The following is a 22,227-nucleotide window of genomic DNA, read 5'->3' as shown; positions in this document are numbered from 1 at the left end:
CTGCATATTTAATGTACTGACGTCGTTTGGGTTTTCTACAAATTGTTTTAACTTGTTAGGAATGCCTATTCAAATATCCAAAGCACATTGTTTCTTGATGATCGTGAAAGTGCACCATTCCCTGTTACATGCGGTGTTCGTCAAAGGTACCCTCTATCCCCAGTACTTTGTCGTCAGCCTTGAGCCATTTCTGCGCTCGGTACTGAGAAACCCTTGTGCGGTCGCACTGCCCAGTAGTGGTGTTTTGAAGTTAAAAGCCTTTCCCGATGACTTCACATTGTATCTCAGGAAAGAAGATTGTTTATCCCGTAGCCTTCGTATTTTGCCTGAGTACGGAATTATTTCAGGTGCTGCGCTAAATTTTTTAAAATGTCGTTTCTTCATTGGTTCACCACAGACACGCCTAAGTCCCCTTTTCCTTCTGCAAAAGAGCGATTATATTTGCAGTTTAGGCCTTCATTACACCTTTGATTATCAGGTTCTGGGTGGCTCCTAATTCTTGAAGTTATAAAGCGAAATATTCAGTTTGTTCAATGGTATGCTTTACAGCTATTAAAGAAAAATTTATTTAACACAGTCTGTATTTTGTGACCATGTGTTTTATTTTTGTCCCATTGTGCAGCCACCATTACGGGTTACTAGGTGCTTGCGTTCCCTTCTTGCATCCTTCTTCTGGTCGGGCAGTACAAAACTCGTATGCCGCGCGGCGCCTGGGCGACCAAACTCTCAAGGTGGGTTCGCACTCCCATCCCTGTCTGTCCGATGCCGGCTGCTTGCTCTGTAATTTCTGCTCAACCTTTTACAACGTGATCAATGTCCCGCGCGTGAAGTCGCCTGTCATTTCCTTTGCGCGAAAATTTGCTACATGTTACCGGGTTTGCACTGAAATCGCGGACCGGGAGTGTTAAACGCACCTGTATTTGACTCTGCGGCCGTGGCACTTTATCGCCACGTACAACAGGTATGTCCTGACGTAAACGTTCTGGAAAACCGTGTATCAGATACATTGTTCCAATATTGTGTCGTGGGGTGCGATAACCACGTCATTTGTGCTTCGCCATCTACGCGACTGCATGTGCGTATACGGTGGGGAAGCGCTCCCAATGCATGATAGACTCGAGCGGTGAGGCATAGTCCCATCTTCGCCGTGTTCCATTTGCCTTCTCCAAGAAACCAGCAAACAGGTGCTGTTGCAATTCGTCGTTGCTAGGGTATCTTGGAGGGCCGTGCATACTGGTTTCCATGGTCGCTGTTCACGTGACCGTTTCGCGCGACTTTTGATTGCTGCGGGGGCCTTTTCTCTATGGCGTAACCGGTGCGAGGCAGTTGCCGCGGGGCATCGTCGCCGCGCTCATTTTCCACTTCTGTAGATGCTATACTCTGAGCTAGTGTTGTGTCTGTCAGAGGAGTTGTTCCTCCTTGGGAGGAGGAGTACTTTCGATAGTGGTCATACCGCTCCCTATCGATCATTGGTGGACGCGTATGGCTTACTTTTCGACCAGCCTGGTTCTTCTAGCAGGGTCATCAAAAGAATTGATTGAATGTACATAGAATGTAGATGGCCGTGATTTCTGTGTGTGCGTGCTCTCGTACACATTACCATTTTTTGTACATACACATCTCATAGCTTCACTACAAAATTATGCAAAGTGTCTCTGTCACATTATCATTTACATAACCATTGTGTACACTGTATATATTGAAAATCATTTTGTATCATGTGAAAATTACGTTATTTCTAACTGTGCGTTTTCGTGGGCCTATGTGGCTATATGTTACAAAGTGAGGACTCAGACACTTCTTTGAAAACGTGCCGTCTATACAATACATTGTACTTTGCATATGTTAGCCTGGTGGAATTATGCCGTGATTATGACTCAGTATTAGCATCGTCTCTTGTTAAAATAAACTTTTTTCTAAGCAAATTTCATATGAGAGATGCCCCTTTTCCACACTATGTGAAGCTAACGGTCTGTGGCTGTATATTTCGATGTAAACGGATGCTTGTCTTTTTGAATACGACGCGCCAGGCTGTCCACGAAATCGTCTTTTACGTGCAAAATGTATTGAAAATGGGTAAAAAGAATACAAAAAGCGTGGTGCAGGTGCAGAAATCAGCGACAACGAAGTCCAAAGCATCCAACCGCATCGGCAGACAGAACTCAGCGTGCCCTTAGTCGGCCGCCCTATTAGCACAACTGCGCACTCAGGCCTGCTTATCGGAGCCAGAGTCGGTGAATGGTACATGGCTTCCTGGTACGACATACTGTCCCGGAGAAATCATTAATAATTCATCGCGATCCACGAAATGGTAACCGACGCACAGTCCACACGGGCGCAGGTACACAAATCAACTGGGGAAAGCCCCAGCACCCTTCCAAAACGTTTCGGGCGGCGTGCGGCAAAGAGCAGCACAGAGAAAGGAAAAAAGCGGATCATTATCCCAGACCCTCTAGCGCGGTCGTCTGATGTTCCGATGCTATGCGGCAGCTATACACCCGCAGAGCCAACATGTTATGTCACGTGTGGTATAACGACTGTGGTGCTGACTACAGTGGTGATGATTTTGCCAATTTTGTCATTGATTGTCAGCAGCCGAAGTTCGCGGTATCAGTGACGATATCTCGGTTGTTTTTAAATTGTACTTTCCGCAACACATAATAGAACATATGGAAAAATGCTCCTTTAGATATGGCATTATGCCTTGATGAAGAGCTTCTTTCTGCCGAAAAAACCGTAATGTGTCCTGTACGCACAATCAACACACAAGTCATGTCTATCACTCAACATGCGGGCGCAGTTACCATAGTGCACAAATTCGACTTTTTGTTGATGGTTGCGAAGAATCGATTTTTTCTACGTATTAGCAAAATTTCGACGACATTGTGTTGTCGTCAGAAAACCGTACATTGAAAATGAAAAAAAAAATTTGTTGAGTTTCATTTGAGCGGTGGATTGCTACATGAAAACTATGTATCTCAAGCTCCACACAGTGCCTGCGTGATATTAGCGAGAATGCAACAACAGTGACAGTAGTCACAACATAATCAGTGAGCAGGCAGGAATCACTAGAGATGTCCGTGACCATTTGCACAACTTGCCTTAAAGTTAACAGGAAAGAGGGTCCGTCCCAAAGATGAGAACGTGTGCATTTTCCAGAAGCAGATAATACAAAATTAAAGCAGGAAAATAAATGTGAGTACGGGACAAAAAAGAAGACACGGAGGAACGGTTTCCCGCTTCTTCTCCCATTGTCGCGTTTTATTTTTTAACACGAAAGTGTTTTATGGTGGGTTCGACCGCAATATATGTCCCGTTCGGCACATACCTCTGCAATCCTCATCACTCAAATGAGCGAGATGACGTTAAATTGCTATCTTCTACCTCTAACTATGCTTAGGAACGTAGACATAGAAAGGGTTGCTTCATTTAAAAGAAGTGTGCTCTTTGCGACGTATATTTGTTGCAATGAGGATGCTTACGTATCTCTTTTATCACTGATTAATGTCGTAGGCATCATGGCTGACTGCCCAGACAGTTATAGACCCAGTGAAAATGGCAGTGCATGCAAACGTATTGCGGTCTAACTCACCCGCCTTCTACGCGCAGCGGTGTTCCGGGCGTGATCCCTGAGAACCGTCAACGCTCAGTGGCGCCGCGGCGGCTCACGCCGTTTTCAAGCGGATGCTCGCCATGAAGGTTTTGCGCAAGTGCATGGACTCGCGATGCCGTCGCAGCTCTAACTGGCGCAGTTTCGCCTCATACGCACTCACCATTGCGTCAGATATACCCGTGACGTCCTGCAGCCTGCGGGGTTCCCTTTACACTGCGCAGCAGCCCAGGCCTCTGTGATTGCTATCGCTTGCAAGCTCACCGGCCTCAATTCGTAAACTAGAATATGTGCCGTAATTTAATTAACTCAGAAGCTAATTAGTACATTCTTGTTAATTAGTTGAATATGTGTTTCGATTTCTTGTGCCAGTAATGTACGCCTCATTGAATAATTCAGCTCAAGGACGAGAACTATTCTGTCTGCCACTGGCGATGTTGAAAAATGTCATAAAACTTCGGAATGATCGCCCTTTACGTTACACGACCATGCACAACTACCTACAGCAAATCTTTAATTATATGCCTGAGCTTTTTCGGAAGAAGCGACAGAATGCAAAGTGGTGGCTACTGTATGGATACAGCCGCGATATCCTGCATTCTGTTTAATCGCATAATTAGTGAAAATACAATTCACCAGATTGGCAAACGTTACCTTAGGTCAGCACTTCCACTGTGAAAATGATACAGCCTTCTAGGAAACATGTTTTTCAGCAGCTTTTTACTTTCTTCTTGTTACGTATTCATTTCTTTCTTGGTCTTATAAAGCGTCCGCGAAACACGAAGACAAAATTATGCACAAACTCCACTGGAGTTTTCTTAGTATACATAATTTACTTAATTTACCATTTACTTATCTGCATGCACCCCAGTGCCATTATCAACATTATCAAATTTGATACAATCAATATAAACCATTATCAATACTAATCGGTTGTTATCAACCTTTTAAAACTCGATGCGACCCTTACCAACACTTATCGGTCCTTATCTACCTTAGAGGACTTGATCCGGCCCTTATCAACTCTTAGTGGTCCTTAACCATCTTATCAGAATTTCTCCGACCATTATCGTTCTTATCCATCATCCATTATCATTATCCAAACCATTATAAGCCTTATCGTTCTTCAGCACCTTATCCAACCTCGTCCGACCGTTATTAACCGTGATGAGAACTATATAACCCCTCATAACTCTGTACCTTATCAACTGGCTGACTTCTTATCTGTCGGGGCTGCGTGACGCGAAGTTCATGATGCCTTAGGGATCGGTGGCATTTTGGTCGGTCTCGGAACCTCCTAACGGAAGGCGCATCCGGCGACCACTGTAACGCATCGGGGATGTGGCGTGTTGTGGAATTTGCATATGTCTACAAGGCTCCAACATTGGCTCGAAATCTGGTCCTATAGTGATGGCTTGTATTCCATCACTGCCAAATATTTGTGCAAAGCCTATATAAAAACTGTTCTCCTTAGAGATTTGTTTTCTACCGTCGGTACCATACACTCATATGGTTCAGATATATTCCCCTTCAGCGAGCGTGAGTGTTAAGCGAGTGGGTAAAACACTCGGCTTGGAGCATAGAGTTGTAGGCTCGAAATTTGACGCCGCCAACTTTTCGAATTTATTCGGTTTTTCTTAACAGAGCGCATCATGTTACGTGTTACGGAAGGAAAGACCGTCGCACACATTTCCTGCTTGAGTCACCTAAGAATGCTTACGATTTAAAGAACGCTCGACAAGCCCACTTCCACGCCGTGAATGCACTGCTCAGAAACTTACCGCACGTGAACGAAGAGCGCATCTAGCATCATATGCAGCCTGGTCTGCTTTTCGCTGTTGCGAACCACCGCGACAGAAGCACATTGCTGGCGTAGTTCGCGCAGCTTGTGTCAGTGCCTTGTCTGCTTTCAAGGAGTAGCGCACAAGGTTATGAAACTGTTCTTAGGTGCGCAGCACGTTTGAGAGCACTGTAGTCACGGCACGTAAGTGGGTCACCTGCAATATATTTTTTTTTCATATCTCCCAGGCTTTCCTTAGGATCCAAAAAACGTGGCTACACAACAAGTGGCACATTGGGAACGGCTGCATTAGAGATTTCGTAGAACGTTCTACGACATCCCCACTGGAAGTTTTGCCCCTCTGTTAATACTTGCGAAGCTTGTAATTAAACTTGACTAATTATGTTATTACGTTGAATTCAAAACCTGCATTTTAAGACCGCTTAGATTGCTTTGACATGTTTTTTTTTAACTTCAGCCGAAGTTAGCCCCGACACCTTGCATGAACGATCTGATAGACCTGTAAAAAAGAATGTGGTTTGCACCGCGCAAAATAAATTGCGTAAATCCTACAGACTAATGAAAGCAACACAATGTCATTGTCTGTACCACTGTAACTACTTCAATCACGGACCTACCTTGTAGGCACACTAATCTTTAATCCAGCAAAATATGTTCAGTAGCTGATTTAGTTCGAAATGCTCTGCATACATCAACGCCATAACGGTGGTGTGTTACAACTAAGAAAATATATAAAGCGTCGGGAAATTCAATGTCTATTGTAAATGCACAATTACGAACTTAAAAGCCGATTTTATTGAATAGAATTTAATTTTGTAAAGCACACACGAGAAATCTTCCGTTTTAACGCTCGTTACAGATTCCAGCTTTGTTCAGAATCTTACGTAAAAGTTTGAGCAATGCAATTATTGATTAATGTTGAAACTCTGGCGGCACGCTGGTAAAGGCGTCTAGGATTTGCGCCTCATGTTCTTCCATAGTACGGTGCTCGGTGCTGTTATAGACTTCTTGCTTCGCCAACCTCGACAAAAGATTGTACAGCGTCGTGCGGGGCAGCATGACAGGCAGACATGTACAACAAGGCGGTCATATGAACTCCCGGGAAAGTGGCTGCCAAGTCACTTCCCGACAGGTCGCGCGAAAGGGGGTGTTTTGGAGTCTTCTGTGTCACCTATGTTGTTAAACTGGAAAAACAAAGCCATATCCTTGTCTGGAGCATGAACAAATACCAATGTGCATTTATTGAACTCCGCAAATGAAATGGGCTCGCAACTTCAAATGACCAGCTGCAAAAAAAAAAAAAAAAATGTCACATTCTGCTGATGATGCAAGCTTCCAAAGTGGCCTCCGGATAGTCTTCAGTGCGGTGCTAGCAGTTACCAAGCTTCACAAGCTAATCCGTGTGGCTAACGTGAAGGATAGCGCCGTCACTATCGATAAAGTTCTCGACCAATTTGGGGCATTCGCCGTTACCACATAAGGATTATTGCAGCATACTCTACGGGACAAGGCGACTGCATCCGTCATTCCGTTATGGTAATACGTCTTGTGCACGTAAAATATTGCTTGAAAAAAGAAGGATGAATCGTCTGTCGCCCAATGACACGCTCACGGGAATTCTCATGTTTAGACTTGTTGGGACCTACTGTTGAATAAAAGTTGCTGCACGGTTTCTAGCATCAGAGCCGATGAAGAGGCGGGTCGCTGATTACTTCTGCTGGCATAAGGTTTCGATCCTGATGTTAATAAACGAACAATGTCAACTCTTAACAGTTGTTGCGCTGACAGATGTTATACCCATCATGCGCATCCTCTCACGGTTGTTGCATGTGTACTACGGGGTGCCGCATTTTATACATGCATGCTTGAGGAGCACGTTCACGAACGGCAAGCCCGGCATCGGTGTATGCTGTCGCCTACATAAAGAAATTCTCGACTGCTTGGTTCACAATGATTTAGTTTTTGATAAATAAATGCAAAAGTGTTAACCTGATCCCAAATATAAGATAGATGTCGACTTTCTAGGCACCAGGTGCTAATAGAGACATAAGCTATCAACAAAACAAAGTTCTAGCTTTGAGACATATTTTCTATTGACAAACAAACTAATTGCTGCGGTCGTATGACCATTTATTATCCGCCATGAATAACTTTTACTTTATTTTACTATGAGCGCTTGCGAAAAACACAATTTTCAGCTCGGAACAGACAACATGTGATCCAAAACGTTATTCATCAAGAACGCATATAAAGGTTTGTTTCAAAGTTATATCAACGCTTTCAGGGATTAGTTATTTGCAGTAGGCCTTACCTCAAGTAATGAGATGCACTCCTTAGTGTCGGGTAGTGCAAAATGAAGGAATCGTTGATACTACTCCTCACAATGAGCCCTGCGGTAAAAATCGACGTGCTGCTCCAACCAAAAAGCAAACATGAAAGTGGGACTTGCAGCTCCTTGTCCACGCGTCTTCAGCAGGACTGCAGTGATTTGAACTATCAGCAGCAAAGTCCACTGTGTCACCACTATAGTGGTTTCAATTGACGCCTACTAGTCAACGGCATGACAGCTCTTCGTGAGTGCGCAAAACCATCTCAACTTGCGCTCAATTTACTTCGAAGGATGTATAGGCCATTCGCATGTTTTATCGCTGCGTTAAAATGTGAGTCTCACAACTTGTACTCTCTTTGTAAATGCGGAATGGGTGATGCAATCACTACTAAGTTTTTTAGTGAGTTTATTTGTGCGATGAAGTAGCAATAAGAGGAAACTGTGCTTACTCTGCTATAAATCCTTTGGCCAACGAGTGGAATGTGACCAACGGAGTCCGGGCGTAAGGGGGGCCCATTTCATTCATCACGGCTCTGACGCTGCGAAAAGGACGCTCCTTGCAATACCAATTGTCTTGAAAAACCTGTAAAAAGTGCAGGCAGGCTGACAAAATGCGTAATATTTCGCGTAATTTACTACGACGATTTGGCCACAAAGTGAGTGCTGCCTTTTGCTTTACGGGCTTTTGATTTTTTTTTAATTCGGGCAAGTGCAGACGGATTTTATACCGACCAACTCTCCCGATTCCCTACTGGATATTTCCGAATGCCACCCAATATCGCGACCCTACGGACGTCGCCATAAATGTCCAGAAAATCTGTCCCATTCCCACCATGAAAAGACCACGTCAAAATAATTAATATAAAACGCGTCATGCTACACAGCCGCCTCACAACTGCCTTTATGCGCTAGGTAGCAAATCAGATTTAAATTCAAGCCTTTTGCGTATAGTCAGCGTAGGCTTAAGTCGGTTCGGTTCAGCCAAGACATGCAGCGAGCTGTGCGCGTAGGTAAGAGGTCTAATATGTGTTTTATAACTGCTGCTTCCGGGAGATAGCATGGATGCTATCTCGCGGAATTACTGAGAGGAAATCAACGCCAAAAAGGATTCGAACTCTCACGGCTAACAGTAATACACTAATAAGAGAATTTAATATAGGAAGAAAATTATGCAGTTACAACAACGTCACGATGCTTGAAGGTCTTGAGTGCACAGTGCTCCACTTATTCACACAGATCTTCGAAAAGACTAAGAGATTTCTTGGCATAATTATTGATAGAGATCTCCCATGCACATGACCCACTGCACATGACCCACTTGAAACAGCGTATGACAGCAATCTGCTAGCTTTTCAAATTTCTGGGGGGGGGAGAGACTAGGGAAATGTCAGTTCATGCAATGTTGGAATTGTACAGGGCTCTTTTTCTGAGCTTCTTGAGATACAGCTTGCCCGTACTGACCAACACTTGCCAGAGAAATCTTCGTGCTCTACAGGCTATACAAGCCCGAGCTTTCAGGGTTCGTCTTGGTTTGCCAAAATGCACATCGACAGTGGCGACTATTGCTATCGCCCGGGACCAACCCATGCAAGCACATATTGCGGTGGATGTATTGAGAGTGCACATTAGGGAGTTTTCCCGTGCCTGTTGCCGTCATCTGGCGACACTACCATCTGAAAGGCCGCAGGGATGATTTTGTGCTACAATTTCGGATTAATATACGCGCCTTCCACCAGGCTTCACCCCCGCAACCACGGCATCGATTCCTCCATGGTGTTTGGCTCGACCTGAAGTGCGCTTCTTGAGATACAGCTTGCCCGCACTGACTAACAGTTGCCAGACAAACCTCACCGTGCCAGGAATCATGAAAAAATCTGAGCTGTCATCAGCTGCTCTTAAACAACTGTGCAGCTTTTGCGTGAGAGGTACGCCGGCTGCGTACATATATATACTGACCGATCGGCAACTCCCCAGTGTTCCTTTGGAGCCGCGGTTTTTCCAGCGAAATCCACCACCATCAGTTTCAAGACGTGTCACCCAACGACACCTAGGCTGCGGATCTTGCAGCTCTTTGCGCTGCACTTCGTCTTGTCAGCCAAGAACAACCTCGTAGATGGTCAATATTCAGTGACTCGAAGGCATCACTGCAGTCTTTGCCATCAGCCCTGCAGCGTGGACCACACGATCAGCTGGTATTCTAGATTAGAGAAGTAATCCATACGTTGACTGAGGAAGAACACCGCGTGACCATTCAGTGGCTTGCCAGTCACTGCGGTGTCATTGGGAAGGAACACGCCGATAACGCTGCTCGGCTGACTCTTCAAGGCGACGAAGAGGAACCGATAGCCTTATCAAGGACAGATCCCACTATAAAACTTCAAATGCTCACCCGTGATATCACGTGCTCTTTGTGGAACGCAGGAATGTTTCAAACCAACCGGCTGTACACCCTAGACTCCTCTCTAAGCCTTTGCATTCCAGCTGGCCTTTGCCGTCCCGAAGTTACCCTTCTTTGTCTGCTTTGTCGAATATGGCTTGGGGTGGTCTTCACTAGGTTCTTTGCATTCTGAATCTGATGAGATGACGACGCCTCCTGTGATGACTGTGGTAGCGAGGAAACTCTTTAACACCTCCTCTATGACTGTCTTGACTACAATTTACAGAGACGATCGCTCGAAATCGCGATAGCGCCATTCGACCAAAGAGCTCTGGCAGATGAACCTATTTTAGAATGCCGAAATCACAAAACCATCGCTGCGGAGGGCGAGGAGGGCACTTTTGCACTTGTTAAGGGCAACAGAAGTGGACAAGCGGCTGTAGCCTGACCAGATGTTTATAGGGCTGCAAGAGCTACTGTGCTGTGTGGTGACACAATACGGTGACTATATTTGACTGTGATTGCATGTCTATGCTCCTTTCTTTGTATATGCTATCAATTTACCTCCTCCCCTCTCTCGCCAGCGTAGGGCATCAAACCGCATCTACCCATCTGGTTAACCTCACTGCCTTTCCCCCTTTCTTTTGTCTCTCTCTCTCTCTCTCTCTCGAAAGGCTGTTCGAGTGGCTTCTACGAGCGGCGTTCATAAAGATCGTAGTATTCGCATGAAGGAACAGGGACAAAGAAATGAAACTTGAGTGGAAGTTTATCCTTTCTTTACGTTATCTCCTACCAAAGTCGACAAATTCTGCCAACAATGGATAAACTTCCGCAGGCCATCGCCGCAGAACTCCTCATTGTTGAAGTTCAGGAAGAGCTCGGCCAGAGTGATAACTTCCTCTTCATGCCGAAAAGCCGTTTCCCTAGGCAATGTGCTGTTTATGTGAGGGAAGATTAAGAAGTCACTTGGTGCGAGTTCAGGTGAATAGGATGGGTGGAGCAAAATTTCGTAGCCTATGGAGGCTGCATGTTTCACCGTCACCTGGGCTGAGTGATCCGGTGCATTGTCATGGAGGAAATGGGCGCCTTTCGTGAGCTTTCCTCTGCGCTTCTCCTTGATGGCACCTTGCAATTTGGTGAGAGGCTCACAAAAGCAATTTTCTATAATAGTTTGGCCTTTGGGAACATGATATATGAGAAGAGCACCATGGTAGTCTCAGAAGACGCTCAGCCTGACTTTGCCTGATGAGGGCACAGCCTCGGCCTTTTTTGTCCGGGTGAGTTACCGTGCATCCATGGTTTGCATTGAAGTTTAGTTTCTAGGTCATATTTGTTCGCCCAACACTCACCAACGTTTATCAGGCGATCAAAAAAGTCGCGCGAGTCGCTCTCGCAAACTTCATCATTTTTACAGCTGCTTCCTTCCGGAAGTTTTTTTGTATTGGTGTCAGAAAACGCAGAATCGAGCGCGCGGCAACATTTGTCATTTGCAGCATGTTGTGATGTATGTTGTGCACATACCCTGCACTGAAAAGAACAGACTCATGCGCTAGTCGGTACTACATAACTTGAGGTGAAGAGCAAGAGAGCACGTCGGAGAATGGAAAGGGCCGAAGGCGCAGGATGCCGTACCATGGTGTATATGTGTTAACCAGGTGCAATAAAAACAGTTGTTAGTACCACTGTGTCTTCGTCCCCTTGTTTTCCTACGTACTCTGTGGCACTCAAGTCGTGCACTGAAGTTAACTTGTTCTACTTGTCTTTAAACAGTCAGCCACCGGTCAGCATGCACTAGAACCTCCACTTGCGCAACAATCCGTGGCTCAACATCGATGATGATGATGATGATGATGATGATGATGATGATGATGATGATGATGAAAAACGTTTATTTGGTCTATTTTGCAGTGATTTTTGCGGCTTCAGATGGAGTAATCCATCTTCTCTCCAACATCGAGCGATGGGTGGCCATTTCGTTCTTCGTCGTCCAGGCGTGTTTAACCGCACTTAAATCGTCTTCGCCGTTTGACAACACTGTCATAAGCTGAGTCATTGCCATCTGACACCGACACCAGCTCGGCATAAATCTTGGCATCTTGTTCCTTGAAATACAGAAAGCGGATTGCTGCACGTGTTTCAACTTTCCCCGTGGGTGCTGCCATATATGCTTTGTTACCCTAGCGGTGTTGCGCGGTATTATAAAGAACACAAGTTTTATATTGCTTTAAATCTAGATAGACGCTTGCTCATTTTGGTGCCTATTCTATACGCCTTTTACGAATAAATGACAGTGCTTATTGTAACACCTTGTTTGAGGCGAAATGAAAAGGAATAGGACGACGTATTTTTTGATGAGGAACGCAGAACGAAACCGGTGCTGGACTGTTTTTTTCCTGGCTCGTCCATCTCATCTATCATCTGTACATAAACACGCCTCGCCAGTGACATTTTTGTGGTGGAAGCGCTGATTACACAACCAAGCAGCACGGCTCTGCAACCACCTGATCTACGCCGAAGCCGGGGCCTTGCTGGCCTGCCCCCTGTTGATACTGGTGGCTGAGATGTCTCGCGGTGAAGACGGAACCCGGAATGTCCTAGTTCCTGCAGCTGCAGCCCCTGCCCTGGTTACAGCGGCCCCTTCGGTGCCTGCCTCAGCCGCGGCTGGTCCCTGGCAGCGTCAGTACCTGATAGAGCCTCTCACACTCGGAGGCAAATCTGGCGAGGACGTGTACGAGTGGTTCACACATTACAAACAGGTGACTAACTATTGCCATTGTGATGCGGTAACTCAGCTGTTCAACGGACATGGCGCTTGTTTGGTTTGACAACCATGAGGACACCCTCAGGACGTGGGATCGGTTCGTGTCCGAAATGACGGACTGTTTTCAGGAGTCAGTCGCGAAGAGGAAGCAGGCTGAACAAACGCTGCTGCAAAGAGCCCAATCCCACGCGAGACGCGCGAGACGTATATTGAGGCTGAATTGAAGCTCTGCAGGACCGCCAACCCTCACGCGTCAGAGGAATATATAAAAGGTCAGCCACCTCTTCAAATTAATTGCCGAGGATGTATATAACTTCCTCATCGGTAAAGAGAGCCTTGGTACCGTAGCTGACGTCACGCGACGTTGTCGAACGTTCCAGACCCTGTAGGTACGGCGTATCACGACCAAATTTGGTGGGGTACCGAATGTGACTGCCGTTACAAGTGTTGACGACTACACGTCCTTTGATCTCGCGTCTACAATACGGGATATTGCACGGAAAGAACTCACCCAAAACGCGCACTCGACACCTTATGATGCTGCCCCAATCCAGGGTCCCTCTAATCATGTTTCTATCGCTGCAACTGGCGTCTAGGACTACACATACACTTCCCACTCGCCACCGAGGCCGCAGCGCAATCACAACCCAGAGTCGAGGTACGAACACCGCTTCAACTATCCTCGTCAGCAGGCCGATACACACCAGGAGCCGCGTGAAGATGCGCTTGCTGGCTAGCGCCGCGACAATCATGTCAATAAGCTTTGCAATGATCTTAGCAAAGTAGTAGGCTGTATATATAAAATAGGTGATCTAATACCTTTATGGCTAAAGAAAGCAATATACTACGCCCTTTTTTACTCGAAGCTGACTTATTGTGTCTTGATCTGGGGAACAACTACAACAAAAAACTATGATAAGTTATTAAGCTTGCAAAAACGAGTAGTCCGAATTTTTGAAAACTACCATGGTAAGCCGCGTGACTTACCCACACACAATCTCTTCGTCAAACATTTATTGATCCGAGCAAATCAAGTATTTTATTATAGATTACTCTTACATATAAAAAGACACAGGCTCCATGTTGTCAGCATACCCACTTCTCTTCGATACCCATTACGTTATCAAATCAAGAAAATACCATTCACGCGTACTAACTACGGACGTCAGGATATAAACTATCAAATACCAAGGCTACTAAACATTGTTGAGCAAAATATTGATTTCTGTGCGCCTAATCTTAAGCAATGTATAAAAAACCTACTCATACACTATCAAATTATTTACACATAAATTGCTCTCGCACTAAATTGTTTTTTATGCACTATATATGTATTCCTTAATCCGCGCGGTAATGTGATTGCACAAACAAAAATTGAAGCATAAATGTCTTTTTCACATAGTCATTGTATAATGTACACATTATCTTGTTTATTTGTATTTTCTACATCGTACTTGTTTGTTTCTTGTTATATTTGCTTTTTTAGTACATGGGATCATCATGTAAGCCGAACGCACTTAGGAGCAAGAGCCCCTGTCAGGCCAAATGGCCTTTAGCTCTTGCTTCCTCTTTCTGTAGTGAAGAAAGGAAATAAACTTCAAACAAACAAACAAACAAAGCTTTTCAGGAGTACAATGCATATCGCCAACCTCCTGTGTGTTGTTGTGGTGCTAACGGGCACATACCTTGATTCTGTCGTCGGCGCAGAGAAACATCACGATACGATGCGCCATAAACGTTTCTTCGCGCCGGCAATGGTCACAACAACAGTCCCTGGTCCGCCCATTCTAGGAGCACCTAACGATAAGCGAGTCGGCGCAATAGTTCACCCGCTTTTGACCATAGTTTGACACCGCCGTCAGCCCAACTGCGCCGCTCGCCTTCACCACGACGGTGGCTGTCATAACCCCCACCGCCGGGAAGTTAGCCGGCACGGCCGATTGAGGTGAGGTCGCACAAAATGATTTAACTCAGATGCCTCCGCCAGTTATGATGCTTAGGAACAAAATACCCGTAATGATAGATGGAGTACGTGTAACAACTTCAGTGGACACTGGTGGAACCATTTATGTTATGAGTCATTCCTTCAGATTTCGTGGTGTCGTCGGGGAAATGCTTCACCCTCTCGGAGTTTGCGTTGTTAACGTCTTGTTGCCAGAAAGGTGTTCCCAACTGAGTTCCTGGTTCTACAGCGGCGTACACAAGAAGATATTGTCGGCATGGACTTTATCCAAGGGTGTGGTGCTTCCGTCAACTGTGGTGCCGGTGAACTTCCAGTCATCACTGAAGTTATTCCTGCCCTCGGTGACGACTTGCCACCCACACGCTGGTTGTTTCCGATGAATTGACAGTGCCACCATCGTCTGTGCGGCCAATTGTCGTGTTCACTTCCGCCATCATTCAACCTCTCACTGGTCAGTGTGCTTAGAAAGATATCTTAGTGCCTCGATGTATTCTGTCGATCAACAACCGAGCCACGTTTTTGTGGGCACTTAACTGTTCGCCAGTGCCTGTTCTACTTCCTCGAGGAATGAAGCTACTCGTCTTTGATGATGCCATCTTAAATTCTATCACTGCCGTTAACGAAGAAAAAGGTCGAAAACGCTTGACCGTTTATGAATGCAGTTGTTCCAATGGGTCTCACATTATGAGCATGGTTAGTAAGAACCTACGGTCACACGAACGACAAAAATTGGCCGAGCTATTGGAAAGACATGCTTCTGTGTTTGACTTCTGCGAAAATGAGAATGGGCCATTTTTGCTCTCTACTCAAGCTCAGAACATGATCGATACAAGCTCTGCTCACCCAGTCCAGCATAAACTTTACCGAGTGTCCCCATCGGAGCGGGAAGTTATTGCCGAACAAGTTCAAGATATTGGCGCAATATAGCCTGCACGGCTGCTGCGCCATAAAAATTCCAAATCATCATCATCAGTTCAGGATATGCTGCAGAAGGGCGTTACTCAAGAATCGTGCAGCGCATGGGCAGAAGCTGTCCTTTTGGTTAAGAAGAAAGACGGCTCTTGGAGGTTTTGCGTTGATTATAGACGATTAAACACCGTCAACCAAAAGATATGTACATTCATTGCTTCGGATAGACGATTTCAATGACTGCTTGCATTCGGCTTCCTACTTTTCTTCACTAGATCTACGATCGGGTGTTCCCAGATCCTTATGCACGCTGGTGACAAGAAGACTGCATTCGTGACGCCCGATGGTCTGTATAATCTTAATGTTGTGCCGTTTGGGCATTGCAATGATCCCGCTACTTTCCAAAGATTTATGGACTCAATTTTTCGGGGTCTGAAATGGGAGGGACGTTTGTGCAATCTAAAATACATTGTCATTTTAGGATGTGTTTTCGAAGAGCAGAACGCCCGTTTAGGCCTCAGTTTAGACTTCGTTCAAAAGGCCTGCTTGCTTTTCAATTCTATGAAGTGCCGGTTTGGCGAACGACAAGCATTAGTCCTTGGTCACCTGGTTGACAAAGATGGTGTCAGGCCAGACCTCCGAAAAATAGAAGCAGTCAATGCCTTTAAGCCACCTCAGACACTAAAAGAACTCCGCAGCTTTTAGGAATTATGCTCCTACTTCCGACGGTTCCTGCCGATTCGCGCACATCGCATCGAAATGTCTCTTGCGAAAAGACAGTCCATAGGAGTGGGCACATGAATGCGACGCGGCATTCTCTCAAGTTTCTGCTGACATCAGATCCATTCTTCGTCACTTCGATCCGTCTGCTCCTACTGAAGTGCACAGTGGCATTCTCAGTGCCATGCATGATGATCCGACGTCAGGCCATCTTGGATTCATTCGCACATTACATTGAGACACAGGAGTGGTTTTACTGGCCTTAGATGCGACGTTCTATTAAGCAATACGTGTCCAGCTACGGCAAGTGCCAGCGTCACAAGCCACTTAAATGTGCTCCACAAGACCTTCTTCGTACTGTAGCGCCGCTTACACCTTTCGACCGAATTGGTATCGACCTGCTAAGGCCATTTCCACGATATTCGAGCAATAATCGCAGGGTCATCGTCTGCGTCGATCACCTCACTAGATAAGCGGAAACCGCTGCGATATCTTCGTCTACAGCTGCTTGCGTCCTTGCCTTCTTGTTACGCTACGTAATTTGTCGGCATGGTCCGCCTTCTGTAATCATCAGCGACCGTGGTCGCCAATTCGTCGCCTACACCGTGGAAGAACTGCTTAGACCCTGCCACTCAACACCATATCATCCTCAGATGAAGAGCCTTGTCGAACGTGTACCATCCGCCCCCTGACGAACATGCTGGCTTCTATGTATCATGCAATCTCAAGAACTGGGATGACATGTTAGCATTTATCACCTACGTCTACAATACAGCAAAGCACGAAACCAAGGACTTCACACCTTTCTTCCTGCTCTACGCCCGGGCAGCGCACACCTGTCTCAACACCATTTCCCCTTTTACGCTCCATACAGAGGACTCAGTTGCCGAAACTTTGTGCCGTGCTGAAGAAGCTCGACAAATTGCTCGTCTGCGTACATCAGCATCACAAGATCACCCCAAAGAGCACTATGACCGCCGCCGCCACTCGGTTTAATTCGAAAAAAGGTGACTTGGTGTGCCTGTAGATCCCCCAGCGCGGACGCTGGTTATGCCAAAAGTTCTTGGCTTGGTTTCCCGGTCCCTTCACAGTAATTGACAACATCACTGATTTAACGTATGTGGGCGCCCCTGTAAGGTCACCAGGACTCCGCTCGAGCGCTACTCAACTTGCGCAAGTTACGCGCTTCAAGTGATATCACACATCAATGAGCCCTAACTCCCGAGCTGGGCTTCGTCTGGGAAACGGGGAATGTAACACCGTGGTTGAGGCGGAAGGAAGAGGTAGAGCACGACGGATCTTTTTGGTGTGGAGCGCAGTGCGAAACACGCGCTGGATTCTTCTTCCGAGACTCATACATCTCATCCATCGTCTTTAAATAAACACGCCTCGTCCGTAACGATATGAACATTATGAACGCCTCTGCTACTGAACCTCGTCGCCAGAGGGCTGCGGTGGGATGCATTGTGTTTCCAGCTTAGTGAAAGAAGCTGTGTTTCTGTGAGCTGTCAGATTTATGGAAGTGTACATTTTGAATGGTTTGATCAGTATATAGCTAAGGTGAATAAAGTCTAGCGACGCCCAGAGCATTCAGGTATCACAATTCCTCTAATAACTACCGTGCATATCATTACCCCCACTGTACTCGATAAAAGCATTTATTGTACCTTCACGACAACAAAACGTGGCTGAACGGCTACATTGAATGAGCCTATTTTTGCATTGTAGTGTTAGCATTATTGGACATTTCAGTGCCAGGGTAAAAATGCAGTTGTATGAGAGGAATGAATAAACCACAACAAGTGCAACCCCGTAAAAGACGAGTCACAGGCTGTTACCGAGATGGCATCTAGTATTTCTCTTTTAGAAATTGACACATTGGTACCCTAGGCAAATGTCACTTTTATTATTTAAAGGAAAATTTACATCAATGCGACAGTAACGCATCAATGTATTTAGCGTGTCGCATCCATGTAAACGGGAAGGATACGCTATGAACACGCATCACCCGCCAGGCGCAGCTTTAGGGATCCCTGATCACGCCCCGCCGAAGATTTCAGTTACTTACTGGAAGCGCAAAAGTACAGCTACGGAGAGTGTTGCTGCCTTGATTCTTGAAAATGGTCCGTTATTAGAGGAAACAGGATAAATTTTGATATATTGATATCCTGCTGTCAAGACGCGAGCTTCACCGCTAACGCAACACTCTGGCTTACCCTCAAGCAAAGTCCGCAAGTGATAGTCATTCTATGCATTTTTGTTTGAATAGCTGAGGGAGCGAGTCCACTTTAGGTCAGCAGCACCACCTCGATTTCCTTTTAATGGGTTGCATCCTTCGCCCACTTCAGGCACTTCGAGTCTGGTTATGTATCGAGCCTTTGACGCCACCCCAGTGACCCAAGTTCTCTAGTGGATTGAGTCACTATATGTGTGCGCGCGGTCGTGATGCCGTCATCATTCTAAGTTCATCATGCCGTCTTCGTGAAGTCATCGTCGTCATATAGTCGCCATTCTATTGACGATGGTAGGTCGGTGGCATGATGCCATCATTTCAGAAGCATCATCCCATTGTCGTCACAGCTTCGTCGTTTCATCGACCTTATTGCTTCTTCCTCACAGCTTCGTAATTATGATGTCGTTATTCAACCATGAATGTCGCCGTTGTCATGCCATCGTTATCACTGTGCCGTCGTCATGCATTCGTTGACATACAGTCATCGTGGGCTTTTCAGCTTCGTCATCAATCATTATGACGCCGTCGTACTGAGGCCACCGTCGTCATTCCTTTGCCTTCACGTGCTCGTCGTCGTGCTGTCGTTGTTATACCATCGTCATGAATTGAAAAAAAAAAATAAAAAATGGGGTTTTAAGTGCGAAAACCACTTTGTGATTATGAGGCACGCCGTAGTGGAGGACTCCGGAAATTTCGACCACCTGGGGTTCTTTAACGTGCACCGAAATCTAAGTACACGGGTGTTTTCGCATTTCGCCCCCATCGAAATGCCCGCCATGGCCGGGATTCGATCCCGCGACCTCGTGCTCAGCAGCCCAACACCAAAGCCACTGAGCAACTACGGCGGGTATGTCATCAATTGAGAATCGCCATCTAATTGTCGACATGCCGTTATCGTCATACTGACTTCGTCCTTTCACCTACGTAATTCCTTGTTCGTGATCGTGTCATCGTGATCCAATTATGGGTATGGCCGACCCTGCTGAGCGAGCGTCATAGCAGAGGCCTGGTCCCGGACACAGTGTATGTCCCTTATAAAGATATAATGAAATTTTGGAATTCGAAATAATTAAAAATAAAGAAAATTAGAAATAAGAAAGTTCTGAAATTTAGAAGGAAGGAAGACGAAGTGTCTGCGAGCCAGAACGCTATTTCTCTAGCTCAGCTGTTTTTTTTTTCCTTATTTCTGCGTACATCTTTGGAGAGCCGGCATGGTTCGTGGCGTGGATGCAAGTTGACTTCCCCGTGCCTCTGCCGGGAATGGCGTCTTCAGCGGCGGCTGCGTCTAGGAAGCAGACCGGCCTCCAGAGCGATACCGACGCCGATGGCGCCAGCGTCTACTCGCTCACCAGTGAGGACCTCTCCGATGACGCCTTCGAGCTTGTGCGGAGCAGCAAGGCGAAACGAAGACGCACCACCAGGGCATACATGTCTTCGAGCGCGCCAACGGTAGGACCAACTGAGAATACCGCACTCAGTACGATTCTATTTGTACCAGAACTCACTACCGACAACTGAGGCGACTCAACAGACAGTGAGTATCGCTGCAACTTGAAGCGGTGGCGCCAAATCAGATAGCAGATGTTAGAGTGAACACACGAAAAAAATGTGTTGGCTATGGACGTTACACATTAGACTGCGCTGAGAAATTGGACTACAGTTACAGAACTAGGTGGCGTTAAGCTCCGCTCGTACATCCCCCAGAACAGTGGTTCACCTACTGGTGTCACCTACGACGTGGACGTCTCCATCTCCAGCGCCGACTTGCCGATTCTAGTGAAGCCTGCCGTTGACGGCGTCGCCATAACACATGTGTATCGCCTCGACACATCCCGCTGTGTAAAAATTATATTCAAGGGTGAGACTCTCCCTTTGCACGTCAAGGTGGGCCACTTTAGACCCCCTGTGCGACCATTCATCCCAAGGCCACTGCAATGCCGCGATTGTATGAGGCTGGGACACGTGAGTGCCGTGTGCCAAAAACGAGAGTTTGCTCACGCTGCAGCGAGCCCCACGCTGCAGACTCTTGTGCGGCCACGGTTCTCAAATGCACAATTGCCTTGGGTCCCATGATGCTTCCTCGAAGGACTGCCCCAAAATGAAGAAGGAAAAGGTGATTTTGAAGCAGATGGCGAGAGACCATTTGTCTCGTTGGGAAGCTGTTGCGGCCGTTAGAAAGCGACGCTCCCGACACCGCCAGACTTCAAAGAACGCTGATACCTCTATGAACAGTACGCCCCATCTGACAACACCTCATCCTCTGCCCCCTAGGCCTGGGGAAATTCAATCTAAATCTGAGAAGGGCATGGGGGAGAACAATACAACTTGGTCCTCACTACTAAAGGAACAGCTAAAGCCAGAACAACAGCGGCAGTCACAACCGAAGCCACAGCTGATGCCGCAGCCTATGCCACAGTCGGTGGTACAGCCGATGCCACACCTGGAGGAGATTCCACAGCCGGAGGCGATACCGCAGCCGATGCCACAACCGGAGGCGATGCCGCAGCTGATGCCACAGCCGGAGCCGGAGCCACGTCAAATGATACAGCTGCGCACGGCTGTAGAGCGAATAGCGCGGGTTCCTGACAAATTGCCCGAAGAAGACAGGCAAGTCGTTATGATGCCCCAGTCTCTGATGAATACCCTTCGAATGCTCTTAAATAACCTGCACACTCCGTCAGCGCGAAGTGCAATGCAAGTGCTGGATGCTCTCAATTCAGTACTTGCAACTCTTGAGTAAGCATCATGGCCCACCCGCATCATTATATTCGCACTGAAGTCAGAACGGCTGGGGTTTAGCTTTAAAATATACTGCCACGCACTGCAACGTACTGCTGACGCCCACCGGATCCTTGGTCTTCACTGGTAACTTCAACGTGCATCACCAGCTATGAACCACCAAGAGTGACGGCACCCTAACGTATCGACGGAGCACTTGCTTTGACTTGACTGATTTCCAAGCACTTTGCTGCATGCAGAGATAGTGTTCCCTCTGTCCCGCTTTCCTCTTTCTGTTCCCCCTTTCCCTTCCCCCAGTGTAGGGTAGCAAACCGGACGCTCGTCTGGTTGACCTCCCTGCCATTCCTCTCTTTGCTATCTCCCTCTCTCTCTTTAGAATGACCACTTGGATTTTAAATAAAGGTATCTTCGGCAATAAGGTGTGTAGGTTCATTGCTTAAATACTAATGTTATTAGCAGCCACAGTCATAGCGAGATGTGTTCTGGCGGATTTTTTATTGCGATAGCAATTAGGTACACACTCAAGTCGCTTTTCCGCCGTAATAGTCGCCTGATATTTCGTATAAATTCCAAGTGCAATAACAACGAGGCCGCGCGCCGTAAGCAGCGTGTGCCAGTAAAGCGTGCCAATTGAGCCGGAGAAGTGACTCGATCTCGCGCGCGCAAGGCAGGAAGGCGGGGAGGAAGCGCACCATCTCCCATTGCGCGCAACGAACCAAGGGTGGAGGAGGCGTAATACCCTGCCGGCAGCTGCGTTATGGCGCGGCCACGCGGGCTCTTCGTGA

General features: G+C 46.7%; 1 protein-coding gene across 2 annotated transcripts in view; it reads right to left on the bottom strand.

Moving 5' to 3' along the window:
* The window catches only part of LOC126524141 (alanine aminotransferase 2-like), a 101,289-nt gene that overhangs the window by 40,790 nt on the left and 38,272 nt on the right, over positions 1–22,227 (bottom strand). For both annotated transcript variants that reach the window (XM_055067309.1, XM_055067310.1), the window contains exon 4: positions 8,190–8,323. In XM_055067309.1, the coding sequence (XP_054923284.1) occupies positions 8,190–8,323 (134 nt within the window). The remainder of the gene's footprint in view (positions 1–8,189; positions 8,324–22,227) is intronic.

Source organism: Dermacentor andersoni, chromosome 3, assembly GCF_023375885.2.
Source record: "Dermacentor andersoni chromosome 3, qqDerAnde1_hic_scaffold, whole genome shotgun sequence".
In the NCBI taxonomy this organism is placed as follows: domain Eukaryota; kingdom Metazoa; phylum Arthropoda; class Arachnida; order Ixodida; family Ixodidae; genus Dermacentor; species Dermacentor andersoni.
This window is presented reverse-complemented; position numbering and strand designations above follow the sequence as displayed.